This window comes from Moschus berezovskii, chromosome 4, assembly GCF_049115385.1.
Source record: "Moschus berezovskii isolate FMDL1 chromosome 4, NW_MosBer_1.0, whole genome shotgun sequence".
Classification (NCBI taxonomy): domain Eukaryota; kingdom Metazoa; phylum Chordata; class Mammalia; order Artiodactyla; family Moschidae; genus Moschus; species Moschus berezovskii.
This window is the reverse complement of record NC_142463.1, coordinates 40,634,649-40,660,748: the sequence shown is the minus strand read 5'-3', so window position 1 is coordinate 40,660,748 and position 26,100 is coordinate 40,634,649. Positions and strand designations below refer to the sequence as shown.

Below are 26,100 nucleotides of genomic sequence, written 5' to 3'. Positions count from 1 at the left end.
GGTTTAAAAAGAGATCCGGAACTAGTATTGGCAGCTGCTTCTTCAGATACAAGAATAGAAAGTAAACCACTCTGTTTTCTCAAAGTTATTTTTAGAGGTGGACTGAAAAACACATACCGTAAAACATAAAGTGTTTTTAAAAAGGTATTCAAGAAAGACCCAATGGTAGTGGGAAGGGTAGAGGGAGTCATTGGCGTCATCGATACCTTGTCGTGTTCATCGATGGCACTGAGGATGACTTGAGCAGCATCCTTGGCGATCTGAAGCTGCGTGTCTGTGACTGAGGCCCCATGGTCCAGGATCACTACTACGTGCTTTGACTGCGGCCGAACGGTAGAGACGTAGATAGGTCTAGAAGGGCAAGAAGCTCTCAGGGGTCACTCCTGGTTTAGGAGAAAGGCTTGGACCTAACACAGCTGTGAGTGCTACAGACGGGCAGGCATGCTGGCCTCTGTGTGTTTCAGTGGGGATGGCACAAGGGCGGAGAGACCAGCATGGAATGAGAAAACTATCCTGGTCCATTGCAAACAGCGTCTCGAGACTATCGTGGGTGGCTGCACCACAGGGACTGCTAACTTCTGTCTTCCAAAGATTAGAGCAACTGGGAGAAGATTTTAAGAAGCAAAGCCTTTGGAATACTGGCTTTTTCAGCCTGTGTGCAAGTCCACCCTCCCAGAAAATGGACCTGGTGGCCCAACAGGCAGCAGAGACATCCTCACAGGTTGAAAAAAGTCCACTGTTTTTCAGTGCTGGGTCCTCTGCAGACTTTGAGTGGGGCTTAGCTAAAACCGAGGAGGCCTATCATTTGTAAGCATGCTGAGCAGCTCTGAATAGCAGGTTTGGTTTCTCTCTCTCCAGACAAAAGCCAATGCTAGGAGGGCCCTTTCCTTTCTGTACTATAGCCATTTACACAGTCCAGCCACCAAAAGGCCCCTTATCAGAGATCTAAAACTGTGCCATCAGATTTGTCCGAGCCTGTGATAGCCACTCTTCTTGCCAGGTTTTTGTTTGCCAACATTAATAAGAGCGGGTGGGGGTGGATAGGGGAACTCCAAAGGAGAAAAACCTCCCATCAAAGCGGCCTTCTGTGAGTGTGCAGTTCAGGCAGGTTTGTGAGAAGAGGTTTAATGAGGTCTCTATTCACAGTTTTAAAGCTGGAACAAATCAGAGGGAGCTTAAGAGAGCAAATCAGCCTCGAGAGAATTCTCTCCTTTATGGACACCCTTAAAACACTAGATTTTTCCGTGAAATGTTAGATGCCAGTTGAGTCACAAAAGCCTGGGCACAAATTAAGAAATACAGGCAAAGCACCAAAAAACTCAAAATCGGGCCAAGTTTACACTAATTGTTCTCAAGCCAAAAGTCCCACGTTAATACTGAGGTACTACTATATTTTCACTAGTGAATACCATTCAGCCAAGTAAGGAAATCGAATAAAGGGAATCCAAAATTTGTGGCTACAGAAACGAGGAAGACAGCAGAAAATAAGGAAATCTGTCTATCCCACCATTGACAACCATGTCAAATACTGAACTTTTAGGTCTTCCAAGCTAGGGGAGTAGATTCTTTTTTTTTAAAAAATGACATACCTCCTCTTTTCCAATTCAATGTCGCATAAATGAAAAGCAGAATATGTCTGCATGCTGTCACAGTAAATTGTTAAAAACTGCTTTAATGGGATACATAAATAGCAGCATTATATGTACAATCTGGGAGGTGGTCCTCACAATGAGATTGGTTCCTTTCTGGAATGCTTTGCAAACCCACTCCACACTCTGTAAAAGCCTCAGAGGACAGGTAAAGAGATGGCAACAGCAATCTATGAGGAGAGAAACTCAGATTACTTAGCCAAGGGAACAGAGGCTTCAGGATTGATAAATGCCTGTTTAGGGGGAGAGATTTGTGAAACCTTCTGAGTGAAGGTGAATGTTAACTTGTGACAAGGTGCTAAAGCAGAATGCCAGCTAACCTATCTTCTTAGAAGTAAATGAGAATTGGATGGTTCAAAGTGTCTTTGACCTCTCCTGAGAGATGAGCCAGCCTAGAATCCAAGGTCATGGACTCCGGTATAGTCTCCAAGATGCTCAAGTCTTCACCATGCTATCTAGGGAAGGAATGGGAAGAAACCATACAAATGATACAAATGTCCTTCTAGGAGAAGCACAGAGGGAGTATTTTCCCTGGGGACAATTTCAGGTTTAATTTACATTTTGCTTCTAATATTGAGATGTAATTGACACACAGCACTGTATACACTTAAGGTATACAGCATCACACTGATCTGACCTACATGCATCATGAAGTGATTATCATGGTAAGTTTAGCGAATAGATATAATTTAAAATAAAGATGGAAAGAATAAAAATAAAGATGGCAGTTAATTTACACTAAAAAAAAAGTAAACCAGGCATCTTGCACTAGTTCGGGAAGTTCTGGCACTAAACACCTAACACTGCAAAAGAGAAACTGTGAGGATTCGGAAGGAAAGGATCTTTGCCTAAGGGATTCTGTAAATTCATGAGTCTTGTCATACAAATTATATCACCATTACCGCCCTTCTGGCGAAGAGGTAGCATCTCAAGTAATTTCCTGAGAAAAACGGCATGTTAACGATCCTCAATCCAGTGTTTTCTGGACAACCTTCAAAATTCTAGTAGCAGACATGTACACATCAAAAGGATGGCCAAGCACATTATCACAGAAAGGAAATTTGTGAATCACAAGCTCTACTCTGAGATACGCTCTTAAGTCTTCTAGCGCTGGTCTTTAAAGAAAGTATTACAATTTGTCTCTCAACAAAGGTATCTGAAGTGCAAAACAGTCTGAAGTGCTTCAATATTTTTATTCCTTAGTAAATACATTATTTTACTTGGCTTGTTAGATACTTCTGAAAATGCTCTGGGCTTCATCATTTGCCTTCCTGAGCATTTCCACAACCACCTATGTTAAATAGTGAAATCATTTCAGGATAAGTTTCTAAAACAACAGTTTGGAGGCAGAGCTGTGTGTATGAATAGGGAGTCTATATTTTATACAGATTACTCTTAAGCAGTAATTAAAACTTTGGCAAACAAGTCAACGTACCTACTGCGATGCTCATAGCTGCCCTTACACCGGAACTTGTGTGCTGGGAAAACAGTGAAAATTCCTTCTTCCGAACTGAAATACTGCCACTTAATTCCAGGGTTGGATTTCAGGTTGTCTGCAAGAACTGGAGGAGTGGGGAAAAAGAAATATAACCACCAAATCCACAGGTGCATGCAGGCACTGTGCCTCAGGCATCTGTTTTGCATAAATGGTTTGTAGTAAGGATAAATCCCACTAGATTTAAGGCTGTAAATTTTCTACTAAACATTTGCTTTCTGTCCCTTAAAAAAATACCCCATGAATGGAAAATGTATTCAGTCAAGTGAAGCAATTATTCTTAATATTGTATAGTGACACGTAATGTCCTGGATTATTTTTCCAGCATGAATGACTCATTTGCATTAACCTCATCCTCACTGGGTTAGTCCCTGTTGGGTCAGTGTATATTTGCTGGCTTGGGGGTATGTTCTCTAACTGTAGAAGGCAGTAATACTAATAGTCTAGTCTCCAGAGTCCAGACTTATGTGCTGACCTTGTTTGCTTCACAATGAGGGAAACAGCATGGATGGTACCTAAGAAGCCAGAACCATTATCATTCAGGAATAGCTTATGGAATGATTCCAGTGTGCCAACACTACAATAGAGACTTGCCCTCACAGTATCTCATTTAATCCATAAAACAACTCCAGGATGAAGAGGGTTTTATCATTCCCTACTTTGGACTTGAAGAAATAGGCTTATGGAGCTTAAGCAACTTGTCCGAGGCCTCATCAGGAACTGGCTAACCTGGGATTCAAGTCTGGGTGTCCTGGCTCCCATGTTCTTCCCATCACGTGGCAATGATTCCCTTTGTAAGTGCACAGCATCCCCCGCACCTGTTCTGCAGCTGGAATGGCAGCCACCTTACTGTGTCCAACCTTCCCCAAACCTCCATGAACTCTTTCTCTCTTCTCTTACACCCTTTCACTCTGCTCCACACCACCTCATTCATGTATCACATACTCCTGTGTATAGGGTACTGCTTTACATGCTGCAAGATATACAGGATGAACAGAAACCAGCTCTTCTGTAACAAGCAATAAATCTGAAGAATTAGACAGAGGCAAATGGAGCAAAAAAAGAAAGCATGAGGTCTATTTGCAAAACATGTCTAGATAAAGCCCTGAATGCCACACAGCCATCCTGTAGTCTGGCTCAGGGGTCAGCAAACTTATGTAAAGGGCCAGGAGATCAGCAACTGTGGCTTTGCACACCATATGGTCCCTGTTCCAACTATCCAACACAACCTTGTGATGTGAAAGCAACCACAGATATCCGTAAAAGACTGTATGGGTGGGTGTGTTCTATAGACGGGTATTTGTAAATATCAGCGGCAAGCTGGATTTGGACAGTGGTCCTCCAACTACATCATGTAAAATGCACTATATGGAAGCCTTTGAACATATTTAGCAGTTGCCCTGCCCAACACACATCAAGGAGCTACAGTGCACTGTAGCCTCACACATATCCTAGGAGTAAACAGTCCATTAACCCAAGTTATAGATGAGGAGGTGGGCTGAGAGAGGTTTGCTGACTTGCGTAAGGTCTCACAATAGACAAGAAGGGAGTCAGCCAGTATACGACCACGACACCTGTCCCCTCTCTGCACTCTGCCAGGAGATCTTATTAAGGTCATCACTGGACCCAGATGACCACCATCTCTCCGGAGACCAATGCTGATGTGAGTATGCATAAATAGGGATGAGGGTTTTTCTCTGTCTCATCTCCTGGGAGTCTGAGCCTTAACCTTGACCTCACATTAGTTCTCTTCTCCACAAAGCCCTGTCAACTGGCAGTGAAAAGGCAAATGCTGTCTTTGAAAGTAAAGGAAAGCTCGCTGACCTCATGTAAAAGTAACATCTGTAACAATAAACAGGCTATAGTGAGACTATTAAAAGGAGAGCCAATGAGCGCAAGAACGTTTTAAAAATAAATCAGAATTCACACAATGTGTGATGCATTTAGTCTCACCACAGAAGATCATTCTGGTTCCATTCCAGCACTAGAGCCTAAATGTCGGGCAAGATTCCCCAAACCCTCCTGCTGAGAACTCCTTTGGTATCTGATTAAATCTCATCTGTCACTTAGCACTAGCAGCAGCAGATGACAGTTATGATGGTAATGAGGAACCTGGGGCCCCAAGGCAATCAATCCATCATTGCACGCACCCCATGCAGGCCCCTCCTGACCGAGAGGTGGGTGACAGCCCTATTATCCATCCTGGGACTCCAGAGGGGGCTTCCCCATTCACAGGAGTCGGTTAGGCATTCTGATCACTAGATAACTTGAGTTGGGGTCCTGCACGCTCACTCAATCCTCAGAAATGTTGGAAGCCGTCCAGGAAGGAAAGCTGGGCAGGCGCCCAACCTGTCAGCCCACGATGCACAGTACAAGGCTTGAAGTTATCAATGGGCAGGGTCTATATCTGTCTAAGCTGCTCTGCACACCAATCTCGGACACACATATGTGAAGAAGGCAATGAATGGTTTTTCCTCACTGCAGCTTGAACCCAAGACAGAAGTCATCACACTCTCTGACATCCTTCTGCATTTTACCTCTTCCCACCTTCCACTGAAGGGGCTTCCCTGATGGTTCAGTGATAAAGAACCTCTCGCCAAGCCTCCTATAGAAGACCCGGGTTTGATCTCTGGGTTGGGAAGATCGCCTGGAGGAAAGAAATGGCAACCCACTCCAGTATTCTTGCTGGGGAAATCCCATGGAAAAAGGAGCCTGGCAAGCTACAGTCCAATGGGTTGCAAAAAACGTTGGACACAATTTAGCAATTAAACAACAACAACTTCTAGTTAGAATTATTGTCCTTACAGTTAACTTTCCAATACTCCATCCCTAGATTCAAAAATCCTTGAGGGTGAGATCTATATCTGAGCCATCGCTATACCCCTGAAGCACAAATTCCCAGTTCTTTGCCCATCAAGGCATGCACTCTACGTGGTGCCTGCAGCATATAGGCTAGGAAGATCTGCGTGGAAGAACTATTAATGTTTCTTAAACATTTTGATACTTTTGTTTAATAAACTTTAAAATCTTACTTTCTTCTAATGCCAAATGCAATTACACATAAATACTGTGACTAAATCAACATAGACCAAAGTTAATTCTAAATATGTTTAAAAATGATAAACATTCCCTTCTCCCAACACCATTGCCAATACAACTGGTACAAAAATAGGTAAATGGAGAGGGAAAACGCTTGCTTGTCTGATGATTTCATTTTTGTTGTTCAGTCGCTCAGTTGTATCTGACTCTCTCTGACCTCATGGACTGCAGCATGCCAGACTCCCCTGTCCTTCACCATCTCCCGGAGCTTGCTCAAACTCGTGTCCATTAGGTCAATGATATCATACAACCATCTCACCCTCTGTCATTCCCTTCTCCTCCTGCTTTCAATCTTTCCCAGCATTAGGGTCTTTTCCAATGAGTCAATTCTTTGCATCAGGTGGCCAAAGTATTGGAGTTTCAATTTCAGCATCGGTCCTTCCAAAGAATATTCAGGACTGATTTCCATTAGAATGGACTGGTTGGATCTCCTTGTAGTCCAAGGGACTCTCAGGAGTCTTCTCCAACACCATTTAAAAGCATCAATTCTTCAGCGCTCAGCCTTTTTTATGGTCTGACTCTCACATCCATACATGACTACTGGAAAAACCATAGCTTTGACTATATGGACATTTGTTGGCAAAGTAATGTCTTTTCAATATGCTGCCTAGGTTTGTCATAGCTTTTCTTCCAAAAAGCAAGCATCTTTTATGGAATGATACAGGATGACTTCATGGGACTATATATATCAAAACATATCAATTGTGTATGCTAAATAGATGAAGTTTATTAGATGTCAATTATACTTCAATATGGAGAAGGAAATACTTCAATAAAACTGATTTTATAGTGAAAATTTATTTAGCATCATACAAACTTAGTTTTATATATCATTTGATGTTTTATATATCATTTGATGTTTTATAATGACTATTAAGCTATTATACTATTTTAAAGATGAAGAACCTACTTGCTTAAAGCCCTAAGTCATGATCTAACCTAGATGTCTGCCTCCAAAGTCCTTGCTCTTTCCAGGATACTACAGTTCTTCTACATGTCACAACTGCTAAATGAATAAGCAATCAACAGATAAAAAGCACACTGAGTACTTCTTGAGAGGCAGAATAAATTTATAAACAGGTTGACGGTTCATCAGTTGCATCAGTTTATAAGTATACAGTATAAGTAAATACAATTCAGGAGACACTTGCCAAAAAGGAATGATGTCAAAATTGAAGTAAGACTTAAGTCTAAAGTGAGCATTTAGACTTCTCAGAAAAAACAAAGTGTTGAGCTGCTAAAACTGGCAGGCACCAGCTGGGAGTCTAATGTCATAGGCTTCGCCATCAATCCCACAGGCTGGTTTACCTAGAAAACGGCACAGACACAAGCTCCAGCTTAGAATGGAGAGCCAATGGTAACTGCAGCACGGAGGACTGTGCATGCCGTCAAGCAACGAAGAGCACATTTTAGATAATAAAGGCAGCTGTTATTTCACAGAGGAACTACAGAGCTGAGACCTGCTAAATATTTTGTAAATGCTCCACAGGTTAGACATGTGAGCTTGAAATGTCTTTTTGTTTCACTGTTAAATTTCTCACAGGCATGAGAAAGCCATTTGGACACAGGCCCAGTGCTATTTTGCACTTTCTACTTAATTCAGGCTGGCTCTTAGGAACTAAAAGGGAGACCTTGATAAATCAGTACTGGGAATAAGAAGCCAGGGGTTTAAGTCCCAACTTTTTATCCAACGTCCAAAGGCATCTTTCTAAAATGGAAATCAAATCCCACCATTGACTTCCTTAAAACTGTTCAAAGGGTTTCCACTTAACTATGCCTAGTATTAAATCCAAACCCCATCAGTCCTTTCCTACTCCCCAGCCTCACCGTTTCCCCTTTCAACCCATTGGATATCGAGAGCTATTTCTTTTGGTGTTGCACATATACCCATCTTTTTGCACTGAAATAACCACCTTCTCAGAGAGACCTTCGCTGACCACCCTGCATTATTACTCTCCCTCAGAGCGCGCAGTATTTTCCTTCACAGCAAAGCTTGATAAGTTTAATGTATTTGTTTTTGTCACTATTAGTGCCACACGTCTTACACAGAGGAGTTGTCAGTACCAGAAGGGCAACGGCCAAGTCTTCACATCCCCAGAGCCTGGCACAAGCCCAGTTTTGGGGAAGCACTAGGGGTCAGTATCTGTTGGGCCATGAAGACCTTGCCAAAGGCTCTTCACTTCTGCCCCCATAAGATTTCACAATCTGCATCAGCAACGTAATAGATTTGAAAAAGGTATTCCTAAAGACCCTTTAGAAACCCAGAGAAAAATGGTAAGAGGACAAAGAATAAAGGTTCCATCTGCTTCAGCAATTGACTATTTCTTTCTTACATGTCCTATGCCAATTGTAAGTGAACAGGAAGAATTCTGCCACACTCATTGGTTTATTTTTCCTTTGGCATCAGATAAATGGCTAAAAAGCTGTGCCTCTTCTCTGCAGGTACTCTTTGCTTCCCATCTACAGGGTCTCAACATCCGCCTGCATACAGTGTACTGAACTATCTGTGGGTAATTCTAACATATGGGCCCCAGATTCCACAGTCCCCAAATATTTTCCTTCAAATTTCATCATCTACATCTGATCGGTTCTTACGTCATTGGCCTCTCCAGTCAAAACAAAACCAACCACGTCCCCAGACTCCTTACCTAGGTGTTTTCTTTAACACTTAGCCCACCATGTCAGTGAGAAAGAAATGGATTACAAACTGTGTGTAGTTGGGCAGTGACTTGTTTTCTTCACAGGATTATTCAGCAGAGGTATGGACAAAAGGAAAATGCTCTGTAATAGAAAGCTTTTGCTCCCACTTGGAGGAACTCTGGACTTTCTGATGTGCAGCCCAATACTGCTCAGCAAAGCACACAGAGCTGTCTACCTCCCACAGCTTGCCAAATGTAAAACACAAGAGCTGTCCTAAATACACAGAGTTGCAGACACACAAAAACATACATACTTTCCCAACAGACCAGAAATTACATAGTACCTCTCAGTAATACTCCATGCAATAGCAATCCTTTGGGAGGGGAATCAAATAAATTAACATCCCGAGGACTGCAAACAAAATTTCTGGCATTATACCCTATTGCACCTTTCTAGTTCCTACTCCGTGCTTACATCCTGAGTATCATTTTACCATGTATTCAGGAGGGGCCATATTTCACAGACCCCCAGACACTGTTTATGCTATTCCAGAGGGGGTAAGCATATCAAGTGATCACATACCAGCCACTTTTGAGGCTTCCCAGGTGGTTCTAGTGGTAAAGAATTCACCTGCCAATGCAGAGTGAATACAACCCCTGGGTTGGGAAGATCCCCTGCAGTAGGAAATGGCAACCCACTCCAGTATTCTTGTCTGGAAAATTCCATGGACAGAGGAGCCTGGCAGGCTACAGTCCATGGGGTCGCAGAGTCAGACATGATTCAGCATTGAGCATGCACGGGCACTTTTAGCTATGTTATCTTAGTTAACTCTTACAATAACCCTATGAGGTAGATTTTACTTATTCAGGAAACCAAGGCATATCAAGGTTAATTTTTCCAAGTATAGCCAGCAAAAGCCAAACTTATGGAGTTTTACCAGATACTGTTATTCCCATTTTCGAGCTAAGAATATTTTGGCTCAAAGTGAGGAGTGACTTAAGCTTTGAGCCTGGAATGGGATCCATGTAGTCCTCTCATTCTCCCACCACATTGATCATGTCAGCTAAAGCCCATTGCCAAAGATAGATTAATGGCAACTGACCCAGCTATCTCACTGTATTTACTTTAGTTTAATACTAAGGAGAGGATATCCACAAGTCTGACTCTGTTCCAAGCTCACAGTTCATCATGTCCACTCTAAATTAATTACATAATGTAAAATAGCCAGTCCATTCTGTCCTTAATTCAGTTGAGACAGCCTGGTCATGGGCTTAGATAATCTAGAACAAATTTCTGGGCCAATCCAAAATCAGCACAGGATACACTGCTCTGTCTACCTTCTTCATTTCCAGTAGACCATTTCCAGTGGACTCAAAGGTCAAGGTCATCTCCAAACATTCATGGAAGGAATAAGAGAAAATTAACAGAAATGGAGTTGTCAAGTCAGGCTGATCATTACAGGCAGTTCCTGAAGCCTCAGATTCCCAAGCTTTATAAAGCCAACATTTTGATTCACTAGGTCTGGGTTGGGGGCCAACGAATAGGTATTTCTGACAAAGCACTTAAGGTGCCCCTGATGATCAGCCAGGTTTGGGACACTCAACCAGGATGGGAAATGCCATTGTCTTATCTGTTTCCTTAACTTCAGTTGCCTCCTAGACTCCGTCTTCAGCACATAAATATTTTCAAGCTACTCTAAAAGTATTACCAGGATTTCCCTGCTGGTTCAGTGGCTAAGACTCCATGCTTCCAATGCGGGGGCCCCAGATTTGATCCCCGGTCGGGGGACTAGATCCCACATGCCACCACTAAGACCAGGTGGCATCAAATAAATTTGTTGTTGTTCAGTTGCTCAGTTGTGTCCAGCTGTTTGTGATGGACTGCAGCACGCTCCGCTTCTCTGGCCTTCACTATCTCCCAGAGTTTGCTCAAACTCATGTCCATCGAGTCGGTGATGCCACCTAAACACCTCATTCTCTGTTGCCCCCTTCTCCTCTTGCCCTCAATCTTTCCCTGCATCAGAGTCTTTTCCAGTGAGCCACCTCTTTGCATCAGGTGGCCAAAGTATTGGGAGCTTCAGTAAGCATCAGTCCTTCCAATGAATATTCAGGATTGATTTCCTTTAGGATTGACTGGTTTGATCTCCTTTCTGTCCAAGGGACTCTCAGCAGTCTTCTCCAGCACCACAGTCCTTTTTATAGTCCAAGTCTTACATTCGTACATGACTACTGGAAAAACCATAGCTTTGACTACATGGACCTTTGTCAGCAAAGTGATGTTTCTGCTTTTTAATACACTGTCTTGGTTTATCATAGATTTTCTTTCAAGGGGCAAGAGTGTTTTAATTTCATGGTTACACTCGCTGTCTGCAGTGATTTTGGAGCCCACGAAAATAAAGTCTATCACTATTTCTATTAAAAAGGTATTATCAGCAGACCTTTCCCTATATCCAATCCCCTCCTGAGTTATCAATGCACATTTTCTATGCCAGTCAACTTGGAAGAGTGGTCCCCGTGTATTTTTCATTTCTTGTTCCCCCATTCACCCCTCATCTAGCCAATTTCCTCTCTCCATGGCCCCTCCCACTTTTGGATGATCTTGGCTGACCCCCAGTTTCTCTTTTCTCAGGCTAACCACCCTTCCATCTGTTCTCCACAACTCTCTCTTGCCTGCTCTGTTTTAAGTCTTTACTGCTAAGTCACTTCAGTCGCGTCCGACTCTGTGTGACCCCACAGACGGAAGCCCACCAGGCTCCCCCGTCCCTGGGATTCTCCAGGCAAGAACACTGGAGTGGGTTGCCATTTCCTTCTCCAATGTGTAAAAGTGAAAAGTGAAAGTGAAGTTGCTCAGTCGTGTCCGACCCTTAGCGACCCCACGGACTGCAGCCTACCAGGCTCCTCCATCCATGGGATTTTCTAGACAAGAGTACTGGAGTGGCTTGCCATTGCCTTCTCTTCTATGTCTTTAGCTGCTTGACTAAGAAACAAAAACCAAACCTAACCCAAACCAAACTCCTCACACTGATATACAAGGTCCATTAAAATCTGACTTAGTGCTACCTTCCTTTTCCATTACTTATTCCCTTCTTACACAGTGACCTGTGCTGGATGCGCTTTTTATAGATTCTGAAATGAGAAATGTGTTTGGTATTCAGCTCAAGAGTGTTCAGCACAGCATCATACTGTATCTGTCTGTTGATTTTTCTCCTCATCCCAAGTGCCTTCAACATACATAAGACAAGGTTGTGAGCTCTGTGAGGGGAGGAATTCTGCCGTAACTACCCTGGCGTCTGCCATAGTAACCACTGTAAAGTTGTCACAGGGGAGAAGCTTATTATGAGGGAGAGGGGGAGTCAGGTTTAGTTCTGGTCTCAATCTTTGGTAACAAGCAAAATGAAGCTGCTGCTAACTGATATGTGGAACATGGCCCAGGGAGGTGGTTTGGGTGGGAAAAGAGAAGATTGTAGGTTTCGTCAAGAGTTTGATGTGTCAGAAGGTAGAATACAGTATTGAGGAGACATCTCTTCATTTTAAACCATCTGTCATAAGGAGGCCATCAGACTAAGAGTCAGGACACGGATAGCTAGTCACGTTAATACCAACATTTTTTTGTTTGACTTTACGTAGATCAGTTAACTTCTCTAGGCCTGTTTCTCATTTATATAACACTGACGAATATTTTACCTTGGTATCCATGATAAGAATAAGACAAAAGTATAAAATGGTTTATGAGGTACCAAAGAGTAACAGGTTGATTTTCCTGTGCGCATTGTATGTTTGAAATCACCACAGTTAGTTTCATGAAAATAATACTATTCATCTGGGTAGTCTGTTTCAACAGTCTCTATATACCTGAGACATTTATATATGCTGATTTCCTAAGCTAAGAAAACCAGTGCTGATTTCCAGCATATCACATCTACATTCTATTCTTCACTAAGGTTGCTTCAAAAGCCTTGATTATTCCATTATAAAGATGAGACAACAGAAGTACAAAGAAAATCCTAGTTCTATTCATTCAATAAGCATTTACTATGTACCTTCTGGGCTTTCCTGGTGGCTCAGCTGGTAAAGAATCTGTCTGCAATGTGGGAGACCTGAGTTCGATCCCTGGGTTGGGAAGATCTCCTGGAGCAGAGGAAGGCTACCCACTCCAGTATTCTGGCCTGGAGAATTCCCTGGACTGTACAGTCCATTGCGTCGCAAAGAGTCGGACACGACTGAGCGACTTGCACTTTCCTATGTACCTTCTATGGGCAAGGGACTGGGTTGAACACTTGGCATACAAAAAATAAATTAAAAGGAGTAGAGCATCAAACAGATGTCCAACATAAAAAATTAAAATTCTGTGGTAAGAATGGATCATAGAGTAAAGTAATAAAGAGTTGTGACTGGGCTGACACAAGTCTGAAGGGCCACCACAACCTCTAAGTTCCCCTGGGCGTGGCTGAGGACTCCACTGAAGCTGTACCTCAGCCCATCTTCTAATCCTGTCTCCTTCCCTTTCCCCGCAGACTGCCAACCTCCATCTCAGAGTCTGCCTCCTAGTAAACCCAATCTGCTACAGAAGACAAGGAATTCTTACCTAATAAGAGTGAAGTATGGAGAAGTGATAGAAACGAGGGATTTGGAGAAATAAAAGGGATTCCTTGAGGATACAGCTCAGAGGGCACAAGAAAGTGAAAGAAGAGCAGAAGATGAAATTGAAAGGCCTCCATCTTTGTTTGAAAGGCTGAGGGAAGCAATCAGAGATTTTTGAGAAATGGGGTTATAGAGCGAGTTCTTTAGAATATCTACCATGTGCAGAATACATTGAAAATGAGGAAGAATAGGAGAAAGGAAACTTTGGGGGAGATTTCTACATTAATTTGTCTTCTAGAAAGGCAATGAAGATTTAAATCTATTGTACTGAACTGGAGAAAACAAAGGGGATTCAAGACACATCTTTGAACTATGGAATTTAAGCCAAGTTTCCCTTTAATGAAAAGGATAATGAGATATACATTACAAGTGGGTGTGATGAGCAGGAAGAGGGACACACAGGTAAATGCCCTAGTCAGGTGTCTTGTACATAGTAAACACTCATTCACTTATGCTCTCATTTGGTCAAAACTGTTAAAGCCTTAAGTCTCAGGTAGAAAAAGATGAGGAAGAATTCCCAGTGTAACCAGGAGAGGGTACCAACAATATATTCCAGATTGGGGAGTAAGTTTAGAGGAAAGTGTTCTTGTTTGTTTGATGGTTTAATTTTTGAGGTAGTTTCCAGATGATCATAGAGAAATATGTGTCCTGAAGTTGGTTCCTCAATAAATAAACTCCACAACAGGCCACAGCCAAGAGAGAGATTTAGAATCGAGCAACAAGTGGTGGGAGCAGGAGTGCTGTATAAATTGAGAACATTCAGGGAGATAACAGTGAGGGGAGGACAGTGGTGAAGAGAGGTCATGTGGGGACATCCACCTAAGGCAAAAAGAGCCCAAGAAGAAGGATGAAAAGGACTGGGCAGAGAAGTCTGGGGATAAATGGCACAGAACAATTTTATAGAAACTAAGTTTCAAAAAAGGAAGCTTTCATGCCAACTGCTGTATACCAGTCATGTGAAACCATGGAGGGATCACTTGAGAACCAAAGGATCTGCCTGCAACGTGGGACACCTGGCTTCAATCCTTGGGAAGATCCCCTAGAGGAGGGCATGGCAACCCACTCCAGTATTCTTGCCTGGAGAATCCCATGGACAGAGGAGCCTGGTGGGCTATAGTACATTGGGTCACAAAAAGTCAAAAGTGACTGAAGCGACTTGATGCACAGACACCCAAGGGAGCAATGATATGGTCAAAAACTAGGCCAATCTCAATGTTGAACTCGAGTAGACTGGTGGATTTAACACTGTTACACAATTATACATTGCTAGTGAGTCAACTCGACGCATGAGGTGGCCAAAGTTTTGGAGTTTCAGCTTTAGCATCAGTCCTTCCAATGAACACCCAGGATTGATCTCCTTTAGAATGGACTGGTTGGATCTCCTTGCAGTCCAAGTCAAGAGTCTTCTCCAGCACCACAGTTCAAAAGCATCAATTCTTCGGCAATCAGCTTTCTTCACAGTCCAACTCTCACATCCATACATGACCACGGGAAAAACCATAGCCTTGACTAGATGGACCTTGGTTGGCAAAGTAATGTCTCTGCTTTTTAATATGCTATCTAGGTTGGTCATAACTTTCCTTCCAAGGAGTAAGTGTCTTTTAATTTCCTGGCTGCAATCAGGAAATTTTGGAGCCCAAAAAAATAAAGTCTGACACTGATTCCACTGTTTCCCCATCTACTTCTGGAAAAGAGTCTGATGCTAGGAAGAATTGGGGGCGGGAGGAGACGGGGACGACAGAGAATGAGATGGCTGGATGGCATCACTGACTCGATGGACATGAGTTTGAGTGAACTCCGGGAGTTGGTGATGGACAAGGAGGCCTGGCATGCTGTGATTCATGGGGTCACAAAGAGTCGGACATGACTGAGCGACTGAACTGAACTGAACTGAATAACGATAGAGACTTTAGAGAAGTATATTTGTTTTCATAGACACATAAGAATATTCACAATGTATTTGCTAAGTAAGACAACCAAAAAACCCAGGCTGTATCCATTATGATCACAGGCATTATGGAGGGAGTATATATACACATGAGAATCTATGCGGCTAGTAAAATCTTCTGAAATCAGTGTAATAGGATTGTTGTAAGAAACCTAGAAGACGAGACTCCAAAGTGGCTCACAGTAGAACAGAACTTGAAGAGGAATCAAAGTGAAGAAAGGTTCCCTTTGTTTGTGTACTTAGTTTTATGTATATCATATGTACACCCACCACCGTACATGAATGTAAATGGAATCATAACCTCAAGAGTCTAGATTTCTAAGTGACTGAAAAGTTTTCTAAATAATGACCACATCTTTTATGATACTATCTCAATCACAAAGCTGGATTAATTAGGCGTACAAAATCCAAGAAATTTCTACCTTGATTGATTTTATTCTTTTTTTTTTTAGATAGAACATAGCTTCACATTGCATTTGAATTAACATTTTAACAGATGATTTTCATTTTAAAGAAAAATGAAAAACCTACGGCACACAGCCAATCCTTGTCATTCAAAGAATGAAATGATGAAGGCATTGAAATTAGCAGCTTGGTCCACAGCCTCCAGTGCCCATCTGTACCTCCTGCAGCATTTACTGCTGAAACATGACTTATAAGCGCCTCTTTCACCCCATGAATCCTGTTTCTCAATGAAGATGGCAACGTGACCAAGATCGAAGTTTGCAACTTCAAATGCTCTTTAAATCAAACACAATAAAGAAAGTCCAGACACCTTTTCTTTTGGTGAGAAAGAGTAACTCTCACTTCCACTCTCACCTACAATTGCATAACTCAAGAGAGCAAGAGGCAACTTTCCTGGGACTCTTCAAATAAACTCTCTTTAGGGATCAGGCTATGCACAAGAAAATAGCTCAGCAGGAATTTAAAAGAGAGACAGAAAGAGAAAGTGAGAAACTAGGGATAAAAGCAGGAAAGACCCTGAGCAAAACATGACCCATACCATCATGTAACACATGCTCTATTGAACGTCAGCTATTTGTATGGAATCAGGGACAAGGAGGCAATTTACAAAGTAGAAATGTGGTGGGGTCGTTTTAAGATAAAGAATACACATGTGTGTTGGATGGATGGACACATGACCTAGTTTTGGATAAATGAAGCTAAGAATGGTTTACAATTTATGCGAGTCTGTTTCCAACTAGTCTGAGAGGCAATCTGAAACTGTGTTATCAATTAGGAACCCATTGATGGATTATATACAGACTGAAAGAGCCTAAGGCTGGACATTTTACAGATGTAAATATCAGACATGTGATAGCCTAGAAAGCACATTAATTCTGCTCTGAAAAGGGGCATGAGCCAGAGCGGAGGGGAAGGGGGAGCTGTGAGGTCACCCTCCCCCTTCTCCCACTCCTCTCGTATTACAAATGACTGTCCAAGAATGTGGACTTTGGCTGTAGCCGCTGCCTGGTGGAATGTCACAAAACTTCAAATACAAGCAAGTCCGTTCTCAAATACCTGAATATTGCCAAAAACGGCTTGTAAATCTAGCTGTGTCAACTGTGCTGAGAACAACTCTTGTCAGTTAGGATGTTATATCAATACTTGGGACGTGATCTTGGAAACAGCTAAATTCAAGATCTGATCTCTAACAACCTACCTCTTCCCTGATCATCCTTTTTCTCCCCACCTTTCCCTTGACAAATAAAGACTGTAATAAAACAGCATTTTGTCAGGATCCCGAATCATGTGCAGCTGAGTTCTACTCTAAAACCTGTATCACAGAGAAAATCTGAATGTAACCACTCTCCCTGTCTCCTAGCCTCAGTCTCAGCTGAGGGTCTCGCTTCCTAATTCTCTGAGAAAGCACAATCACTACTGCAGGTCATGCCCCCAAGTTCCTGACATCACATTGGCCATTATGGGCATTCCACACACTTACTACTTCTTCCTTCTTCCCATTAAGAATGAATGCTCTGTGCTTTTCCATCTTCTGCTTGGAATCCCACTGTCTCTTGCCTAATCAAGGATAAGGCTGTAGCAACTATCTCTTTTCACTTCTTTTATCTACGAATCATTCCCTTTGGCATATGACCTTGCCATAATTTCTCTCAGTTTAAAAATATTATATAGACTCCATATGGCCCTCCAGCTTTCCATTCAGCAAACCTTTGGAGTTCATGTGCTTGGCGTCTCCTGCTCCATTCGTAAGAGCCTGAGCTGATGAAGATCAGCCTTTCTTTTTCTCTACCATTCCATCAAATAACCTTTGTCAAATTCACCAGTTAATTGGTGTGTATGTTGCTAAATTTCATTTTCTCAAGAGCCTTCATCTTGCTAAGGGCCTTTAGCACAGCTGATCTCTCCCTCTGTCTTGAAACACTTCTGTCATTCGGCTTCAGGCTCTCTTGGTTCTCCTACCAGACTGATTATCATCTTAGATTCCTTTACTGCTTCCTCGTAGAGTGAACTCTAAGTTGTAAAGCGTCCCAAGACTCAGTCTTTGGACCTCTTGCCATTATTTTTTCCTCATGGCCACTTGCTGTATGATCCTATTGAGTCTCATGATTTAAGTATTACCTATCCAGTACTCTTGCCTAGAAAATCCCATGGATGGAAGAGCCTGGTGGGCTGCAGTCTGTGGGGTCGCTAAGGGTCGGACACGACTGAGCGACTTCACTTTCACTTTTCACTTTCACACATTGGAGAAGGAAATGGCAACCCACTCCAGTGTTCTTGCCTGAAGAATCCCAGGGACGGGAGAGCCTGGTGGGCTTCTGTCTATGGGGTCACACAGAGTCGGACATGACTGAAGTGACTTAGCAACAGCAGCAGCATCCACAATGAAGTTAAGTGATAAATGTCCAGTCTGGCCCATTCTCTGGACTCCAGACTTGTCTGGACTTCCCTGATAGCTCAGTTGGTAAAGAATCTGCCTGCAGTGCAGGAGACTCTGGTTCAATTCCTGGGTTGGGAAGATCCACTGGAGAAGGGATAGGCTACCCACTTCAGTATTCTTGGGCTTCCTTTGTGGCTCAGATGGTAAAAAATCTGCCTGCAATGCAGGAGACCTGGGTTTGATCCCTGGGTTGGGAAGATTCCCCTGGAGAAGGGAAAGGTTACCCTTTGTAGTATTCTGGCCTGGAGAATTCCATGGGGTCGCAAAGAGTCGGACATGACTGAGTGGCTATCACTTTGGGCTCCCCTGGTGGCTCAGATGATAACAAATCTGCCTGAAATGCAGGAGAACTGGATTCAATCCCTGGGTCGGGAAGATTCCCCAGAGAAAGGAATGGCAAACACTCCAGTGTTCTTGCCTGGAAAATTCCATGGACAGAGGAGCCTGGTGGGCTGCAATCCGTGGTTCTGCAAAGTCGGACATGACTGAGTGACTTTGACTCACTATACACAATGAATCTAAGTGATAAATGTCCTTTCTGGCCCATTCTCTGGACCCCAAACTTGTATACACCACTGTCTGTGAGACATTTTCCCTTGGATAACTAATTTTTCTAAAACTGAGATGTTGATTCCTTTCCTCCCACAGAAACCTGCTCTTCCTCACCTCCCCATCAACTCTGTCATTCTTGTTGATAAGGTCAAATATCTTGGAAGTCCTTCCCAACTCTTCTCTTAAACATTCTCTACTGGGCACAACTGAGGGAAAGACTCAAGTTCCAGCTCTCTGCCCTGAGCCAGTCTTGGAATCTCCCATTAGAATGTCTCTCTGCCCATTCCATGCCCTTCTCTACTCTCTTCAATTATTTTTTTATGAAAAGTACTTTCACTGAATTCTCTTTCTAGTAGTAAATCCCACCTGCTCCAGAAGGCCTCCAGATTCTCTGACCAATTTTTAAAAAATGACTGAATTCATTATATATTGGTCTAGACAAGAAGTGCCTGGCAGATTTAGGTTGCATCATTTAGCTAACAGCTATAGTTTTTTAATCCCTAAGCAACATAAAGCTTACAGTTCTTTCTTTCCAGACCTAATAGATTACCTGGTTTGTGTATACAATGCCCAAAGACTAGAATTCTTCCTCTGAACCAATACTGGGTAGGGCTCTAAAAGTAAATATTCTGGGTCTCTGGCTTTTCTCTTGGCTTATACATGTTTCCTAGAGACCTGGAATCTGGGAAATACACTTCTTCATGCATAAGGATTAAATCTTTTATTTCTCCAGTGATGAGGGAAGTCTTAGGACCATTCTGAGCCTTAGATTATTCCTTGGTAAAATCCTAGGACTGAGGTTGGCAGGTAATTTCTAAAGGCATTTCTAGCTTTTATTTTTTAATTAATTTATTTTTAATTTCTAGCTTTTATTTTTTAATTAATTTATTTTTAATTGAAGGATAATTGCTTTACAATATTGTATTGGTTTCTGTCATACATCAACATGAATCAGCCATAGGTATACATATGTCCCTCCCTCTTGAACCTCCCTCCCAACCCATCCCACTCCTCTAGGTTGTCACAAAGCCCCATTTGAGTTTCCTGAGTCATACAGCAAATTCCCACTATCTATTTTACATATGGTAATGCATATGCTTCCATGCTACTCTCTCCATTCAGCCCACCCTCTCCTTCCCCTGTTCTTTTTCTGCAAGTCTGTTCTCAATGTCTGGGTCTCCATTGCTGCCCTGCAAATAGGATCATCAGTATCATCTTTCTAGATTCCACATATATGCATTACTATATGATATGTGTTTTTTTTCTTTCTGATTACTTCACTCTATATAAAAGGCTCTAGGTTCATCCACCTCATTAGAACTGACTCAAATGCATTCCTTTTTATGGCTGAGTAATGGAGACGGGGATGACAGAGAATGAGATGGCTGGATGGCATCACCAGCTCGATGGACATGAGTTTGAGTGAACTCCGGGAGTTGGTGATGGACAGGGAGGCCTGGCGTGCTGTGATTCATGGGGTCGCAAAGAGTCGGACACGACTGAGCGACTGAACTGAACTGAACTGAATATTCCGATGTATATATGTACTACAGCTTCTTCATCCATTCATCTGTTGATGGAATCTAGGTTGCGTCCATGGCCTAGGTATTATTAATAGTGCCAAAATGAACATTGGGGTACATATGTCTTTTGCAATTATGATTTCTTCAGGGTGTATGCCCAGTAGTGGGATTGTTTGGTCATATGGTAATTTTTTATTCCTAGATGTTTAACACTTCCAGCTTTTAAAAGGTGAAATCTTTTCAGGTTCTGAGGCCCATCACCCAACAGCTGTATACAACAAGACAGAGTGAGAAATGTAGATCGGAACTCTAGGGCAAGAAAGCAGAGACATGGTGCCAATTTGAAGCTATATGTAACTATGTGTACACGTGTCCTAACCCTAGTAGTATTGCATATGACTGAGTTCCGACCAGACCAATAAGAAAATTCAACATACAGTCAGTTGCCCATATCCACGAATGTGAAATACACAGATCTAAAATGCCAACTGTATTCTTTATACCTCAACATTTTATGTAAGGGACTTGTGCATCTGCAGATTTTGGTATCAGTGGGGGCTCCCTGGAACCAAGAATTGCAGATACTGAGGGATGACTGTACAGCATCATGGCACTGTTCAGTCATAGGAAAGTAGCCTCATCATTCTTCAAACTGCCTCCTCAAATTAAAAATTATAAACAGGGAATACAAATAAAATTCAACACTTCCTAAATGCAGAGACAATTGGGTCTCTAAGGTAACCTTTAAATGTGAATCTGCTAACAAATGAGATAACAGATTAAGAATCTAGTAAGTCACATGGCATAGTTCACAAACATAGATGTAACGTAGTGAATGCTCAATACATGTCTGCTTTATTTTCTTCTTCCTTTTCCTCTTTTGAGTGTCAGCTTGCCAGAAAGAAATACCTAACTTTAAGAACATATTTTTTTTCTTCCAAACTAAATGTAAAGCAATACATTTATTCAAAAATGTGGTGGAAAACAGTTCCCCTTTATGAAGTCAAGAGATTACTAACCTGAATTTAAGTCTCGTCCTGGATTGAAGGCCCGGCTATTAACAGTAGTAGATAGACGATCACAACTAATTGTTCTAGATACATTAGTATTAAAGTTCCCATCAAATCTGAAACAACAGAAGAGAATCAGCAATATTTACCTGGTCATTATTCAATCCAGAAAACAAACAAAACTTAATAGTTCACACTGTGTACAGAATAGGTCAGCTCATGAATAGTAAAATTACAATTTAAATGTTTTAAAAAATCACTTCAGAGTAGTGTGGGCAAACCCAACATCTGCATCTAAAGTTTTAGAAATCAAAATAAATTCTAAGAAGATTAAAAGAAAAAAAAAATCCTTCAAGACAACTTTCCTTGCAGTGAATGAGCAGGTACTGTTGATGAAAACATATAGAAAATAGATTTGACATTCAGACTTCAGCTCTGATGTGACATGTGAAAAAATCTGAAAACCAATGACCAAGAATAAAAAAAGACAGTAGTGAAGGAGAAGGAATGGCTGCAGAGTAGGGAAGATCTAGATTTGAATCCTTGCTCTGTCACTATTACATGTGTGAACTTGCATAAATTGTACAATCTATCTGAGCCCCAGGTTTCTTATCTGAAAAAAAAAGAAAAGAAAAAACATTTTCCAAAGCTGTGAAAAGTCCGTAAACAACGTACCACAGTTCCTCTCATGATAAATGATACACCACTTGCATATTTCAGGTTGTAATATAGATGAGGCCAAGGTCTTTCCTGATTTCTAATGGGAGTGCAAGGCTGATACTAGTTAGAACAATGCTAAGTCTCTGGCTAGTAGCTGATCAATAAACACAAATGTAATTATGACTCATTTGCCAGGGCAAACAATCTACAAGAAAATAATAAGAAAATCTACTGACTCATTTATATATAGTCACTAAGACTATTTTCCAGTGAATTTTATCCAGAAGTCCTGGGTGTTCATTGGAAGGACTGATCCTAAAGCTCAAACTCCAATACTTTGACCACCTCATGCGAAGAGTTGACTCACTGGAAAAGACTCTGATGCTGGGAGGGATTGAGGGCAGGAGGAGAAGGGGACGACAGAGAATGAGTGAGTTGGCTGGATGGCATCACCGACTCGATGGACATGAGTGTGAGTGAACTCCGGGAGTTGGTGATGGACAGGGAGGCCTGGCGTGCTGTGATTCATGGGGTCACGAAGAGTCGGACACGACTGAGCGACTGAACTGAACTGAACTGAACAAAAGAGAAAACTCTTGATCTTCTAAATAAGCTATTTTGGATTTCAGATACTGAGACGATTCATGAAGTTACCTGCAAATAAACTCAATCTGAAATTAGGTTTTCAAAAACTAATGTTAAATGTGTATCTCTGATTATAAATATCATTAATGAAATTTCATTAACACAGGTAGAGAAGCTCTTACAACCCTGAAGAAACACTCCTAAAAATCAAGATCCACTTAATCATTCACGTGAATGTTGATTTTATGTATCCTTTTAATAAGAACTATTAAATTGAACTGGCTGTATAAGAAATGGGTCTGGGTTTTCACATGGTGTACTGGGTTCCAAAGCAGTTTTGTTTTGATACATATCATCTCAAAAGAGGAGACCTTTTAAGAGATTTTAAGAGACTCTTTAGTCCTGTCTCTCATCCAGTGTAGAATTATATCAGCACTGTCAACTGTGCCTCCAAAGACACAGTTGCTTTACAAGTGTGGTCACTCTTCCTTGGACCTGCTCCAGTCTGTCTAGACGAGAAGATTGCTGCCTCAAAAGCCACAGATGGAGAGAAAAGAAGAGATTAATACATCAGCAGCTGCTGGAGTGTATGCTGGCAAAGCAACATAATCTCACTGTCCTCTCGTTTTAGCATTTAACATCTGTGAAGCAAGAGTAGCATTAGACAAGGAACTCACTTTCTCTCCATACACTAAATGGCCATATTAAATGTATTCCCTCACATACTTTTAAAATTAAAGACAGATAATATTTAGGCTCTGTGGCCTACAAGGTCTCTGTCATAGTGACCAACTTCTGCCACTGTGGCGTGAAAGCAGCCAAAGAGAATTTTTAGAGGAATAAATATGGCTGTATTCCAGGAAAACTCAATTTTCAAAAATAGGTGGTGTACAACCCTTGTTTCACCACCTCTGATCTAGACTGGGGCAGTCCTACAGAGTTTTCTGAGATGATGAAAATGTGTCATTTTTGCACTGTTCAATATGGTAGCTACACGTGACCACTAAGCACTTGAAATGTGGCTACTGTAACTGAGAAACTAAATTTTCAATTTTGCTTAACCTTAATTTAAATGTAAACAGTCACCAAATAGTGGCTACCATGTTAGACAATGCAAGTCTAGAAGGTTCTCCTGATTATCTAAGTATCCTTCAAGTCTTTGTTTATTTATCAGTTCCCCTGAAAAACTTGATTGTGAATGCTTTCCTAGTTTATGTCAAGTGTTTCCATCTTCTCTCAGGGCAAGTGCATAATTTTAAATTTATGGATCCATTTGTATATGTCTTTTTAATTGGACAATACTTGTAAATGTTTTTAATGGGTGGCTTTTTATGGTTCAGGTCATAAAGCCCCTTGATAGCAGATCGCATGTCTTGTTGGTTTTATTCACCACTATGTGTGTATACATATATGTATATGTGTGTGTGCGTGTGTGTGTATAAAAAACACTAAGCATTGTTCTTGTCAAAAGCAGGCACTCATATTAACTGATCGTCTATGAACATTCCTCATAAGTGCTTAGTCCTATTTCGGATTCCTGCAGAAGGCTCCAGAGGTCTAACAACTGAGGACCATCCCTCAGATAAATGGTTCCTAGTTATCTAAAGTCTAAGCCATATCAGAATCACCTGGCAACATATTGGAATGCAGATTCCTGGGCTCTACCCTGGAAGATTCAGATTTAGTGAGTCTAGCGTCAAGTTCTCCCTGAAATCTGACTTTGACAGGCTCCTGAGGGGTAAGAAAATCTCCAATCCTGCCATGTAGATTCCTTTAGAAATAAAGCAGTACAAAGGCTTTCCAGGAACTTCTCCCTAAGCCTCAAAGAGACCAAAGACAGAGGATCTTTCGGTTTGAAGACAGCAGAGGAATTCTTAGGTATGCCTGAAACTCATAACTGGACTGTGCTATACTAATTACAAACCTTTTTCACACCTACCTATCTCCCAGTTGAGGAAAGTGACACCAAGGAACACATAGCAAATCAGGGACCTAAGAAAGACTTGACCTCATCACTACCTCCCTGTCCAAGGATGAGGCATATGTATTGCTTTATTTAAGTGACACATAAAGAACTTGATAGAGGGGATGGGCAACTCAAGAGAGCTACTGACAACTTCTCCCAGAAGAAGTGTAAGCCTGAAGAGAGCCCTCTTTCCCTGGATGGAGTCTCTACGGCCAGGATCTGTGCCATCAGCCCCAACGCTGGAGAGGGTTCAAATCCAGCGCAGCACACATACAGATTTCTTTGACCACTGTGAAATGAGAGTTCACTCCTGAACCAGGGAGACTAGGGAGCTATTTTTATGGGCTGTTTTCCTTTCTGTCCTGAAAAGATCATCTCTAAGAGCACTAAAGAAAACATTTTTATAACAATAAAACTGCAAGTGACACATTAACGAGAGTAGGTGCTCAGTAAACATTTGTCAGTCATAAAAAGGTTTTACAATACAGTGCCTGTCATCAATAGCCGGCCCAGCCTTCTTTCCCCACTGAGTCCCAACCTATAGTGCTACTCAGATCATAGTTCTAATCAACACATGTTTTTTTTCTGTTGGGTCCCAACTGTGATGCTTTTCAGTGTTCACGGTGCCCGTTCTTCATAGCCAAGCGCTTCTGATTTTCCTCCCAGGAAGTCCCCAGCCTATGAGGAGCCTTTTCTCCTCTAAACTGACGAGTGCCATTCTGCCGCTTGTGTCTCTTTTTCCTAATTTTTAAATATTGTTTTATAAACAAGCTTAGCATAATGTCAATAGAACTAATGTCTGATAGATAGACTGGTTGGTTTTAGATTCTACTTATATCAACAAAATACTAATCAATAAAAATTCTAACATAAGGTTTATTATAAATAATGAGCAAATTATCTTATTTTGCCTTCTCCACACACTAAATAAAGGTATAGTAAGAAAAAATGCCAAGATAGTTTGTTATGTAAGTCTTACTGTCTAAATTCTACTACCCAGCACTCGAATGCCCAATTGTCTCTATAACCTTTTGCGTATCTGAGAAGTCTTAGTTCTGCCAATGGGACTGTGGGTTATTAAGGATTCATAGTTCGCTCTCAGGTCCAGTGTATTGCTGGGAATGTAGAGTTCTCTGTAAGTTTTCTTATTGGTAACTGACTACTGTGGAAGGACAAAAAGCTAAGTCACTGAAAAGCTCTGCATATTTCATTCAATCATATTCACAGAACATCTGGGATGAAAAAGGCACTGCCACCTGGCAAAAGCATGCTGCGTCATGGTCAGGAGCATGCTCTCATATGTACACAGACCTGAACTGGAGTTTGGGTTTAAAATGCTTATTGCTCTCTAATTCTTCCATAGAACTTACATGTTTGAAGCCTCCATTTTTCTCATCTATAAGATGGTGATAAAAATTGTATCTATTTTGT

At 41.6% G+C, this 26,100-nt stretch overlaps 1 protein-coding gene across 2 annotated transcripts in view; it reads right to left on the bottom strand.

Moving 5' to 3' along the window:
• The window catches only part of CACHD1 (cache domain containing 1), a 249,188-nt gene that overhangs the window by 60,688 nt on the left and 162,400 nt on the right, over positions 1–26,100 (bottom strand). For both annotated transcript variants that reach the window (XM_055401968.2, XM_055401969.2), the window contains 3 exons: positions 21,468–21,574; positions 3,085–3,211; positions 207–351 (listed from right to left, as the gene is read on the bottom strand). In XM_055401968.2, coding sequence (XP_055257943.1) covers positions 207–351; positions 3,085–3,211; positions 21,468–21,574 — 379 coding nt within the window. The remainder of the gene's footprint in view (positions 1–206; positions 352–3,084; positions 3,212–21,467; positions 21,575–26,100) is intronic.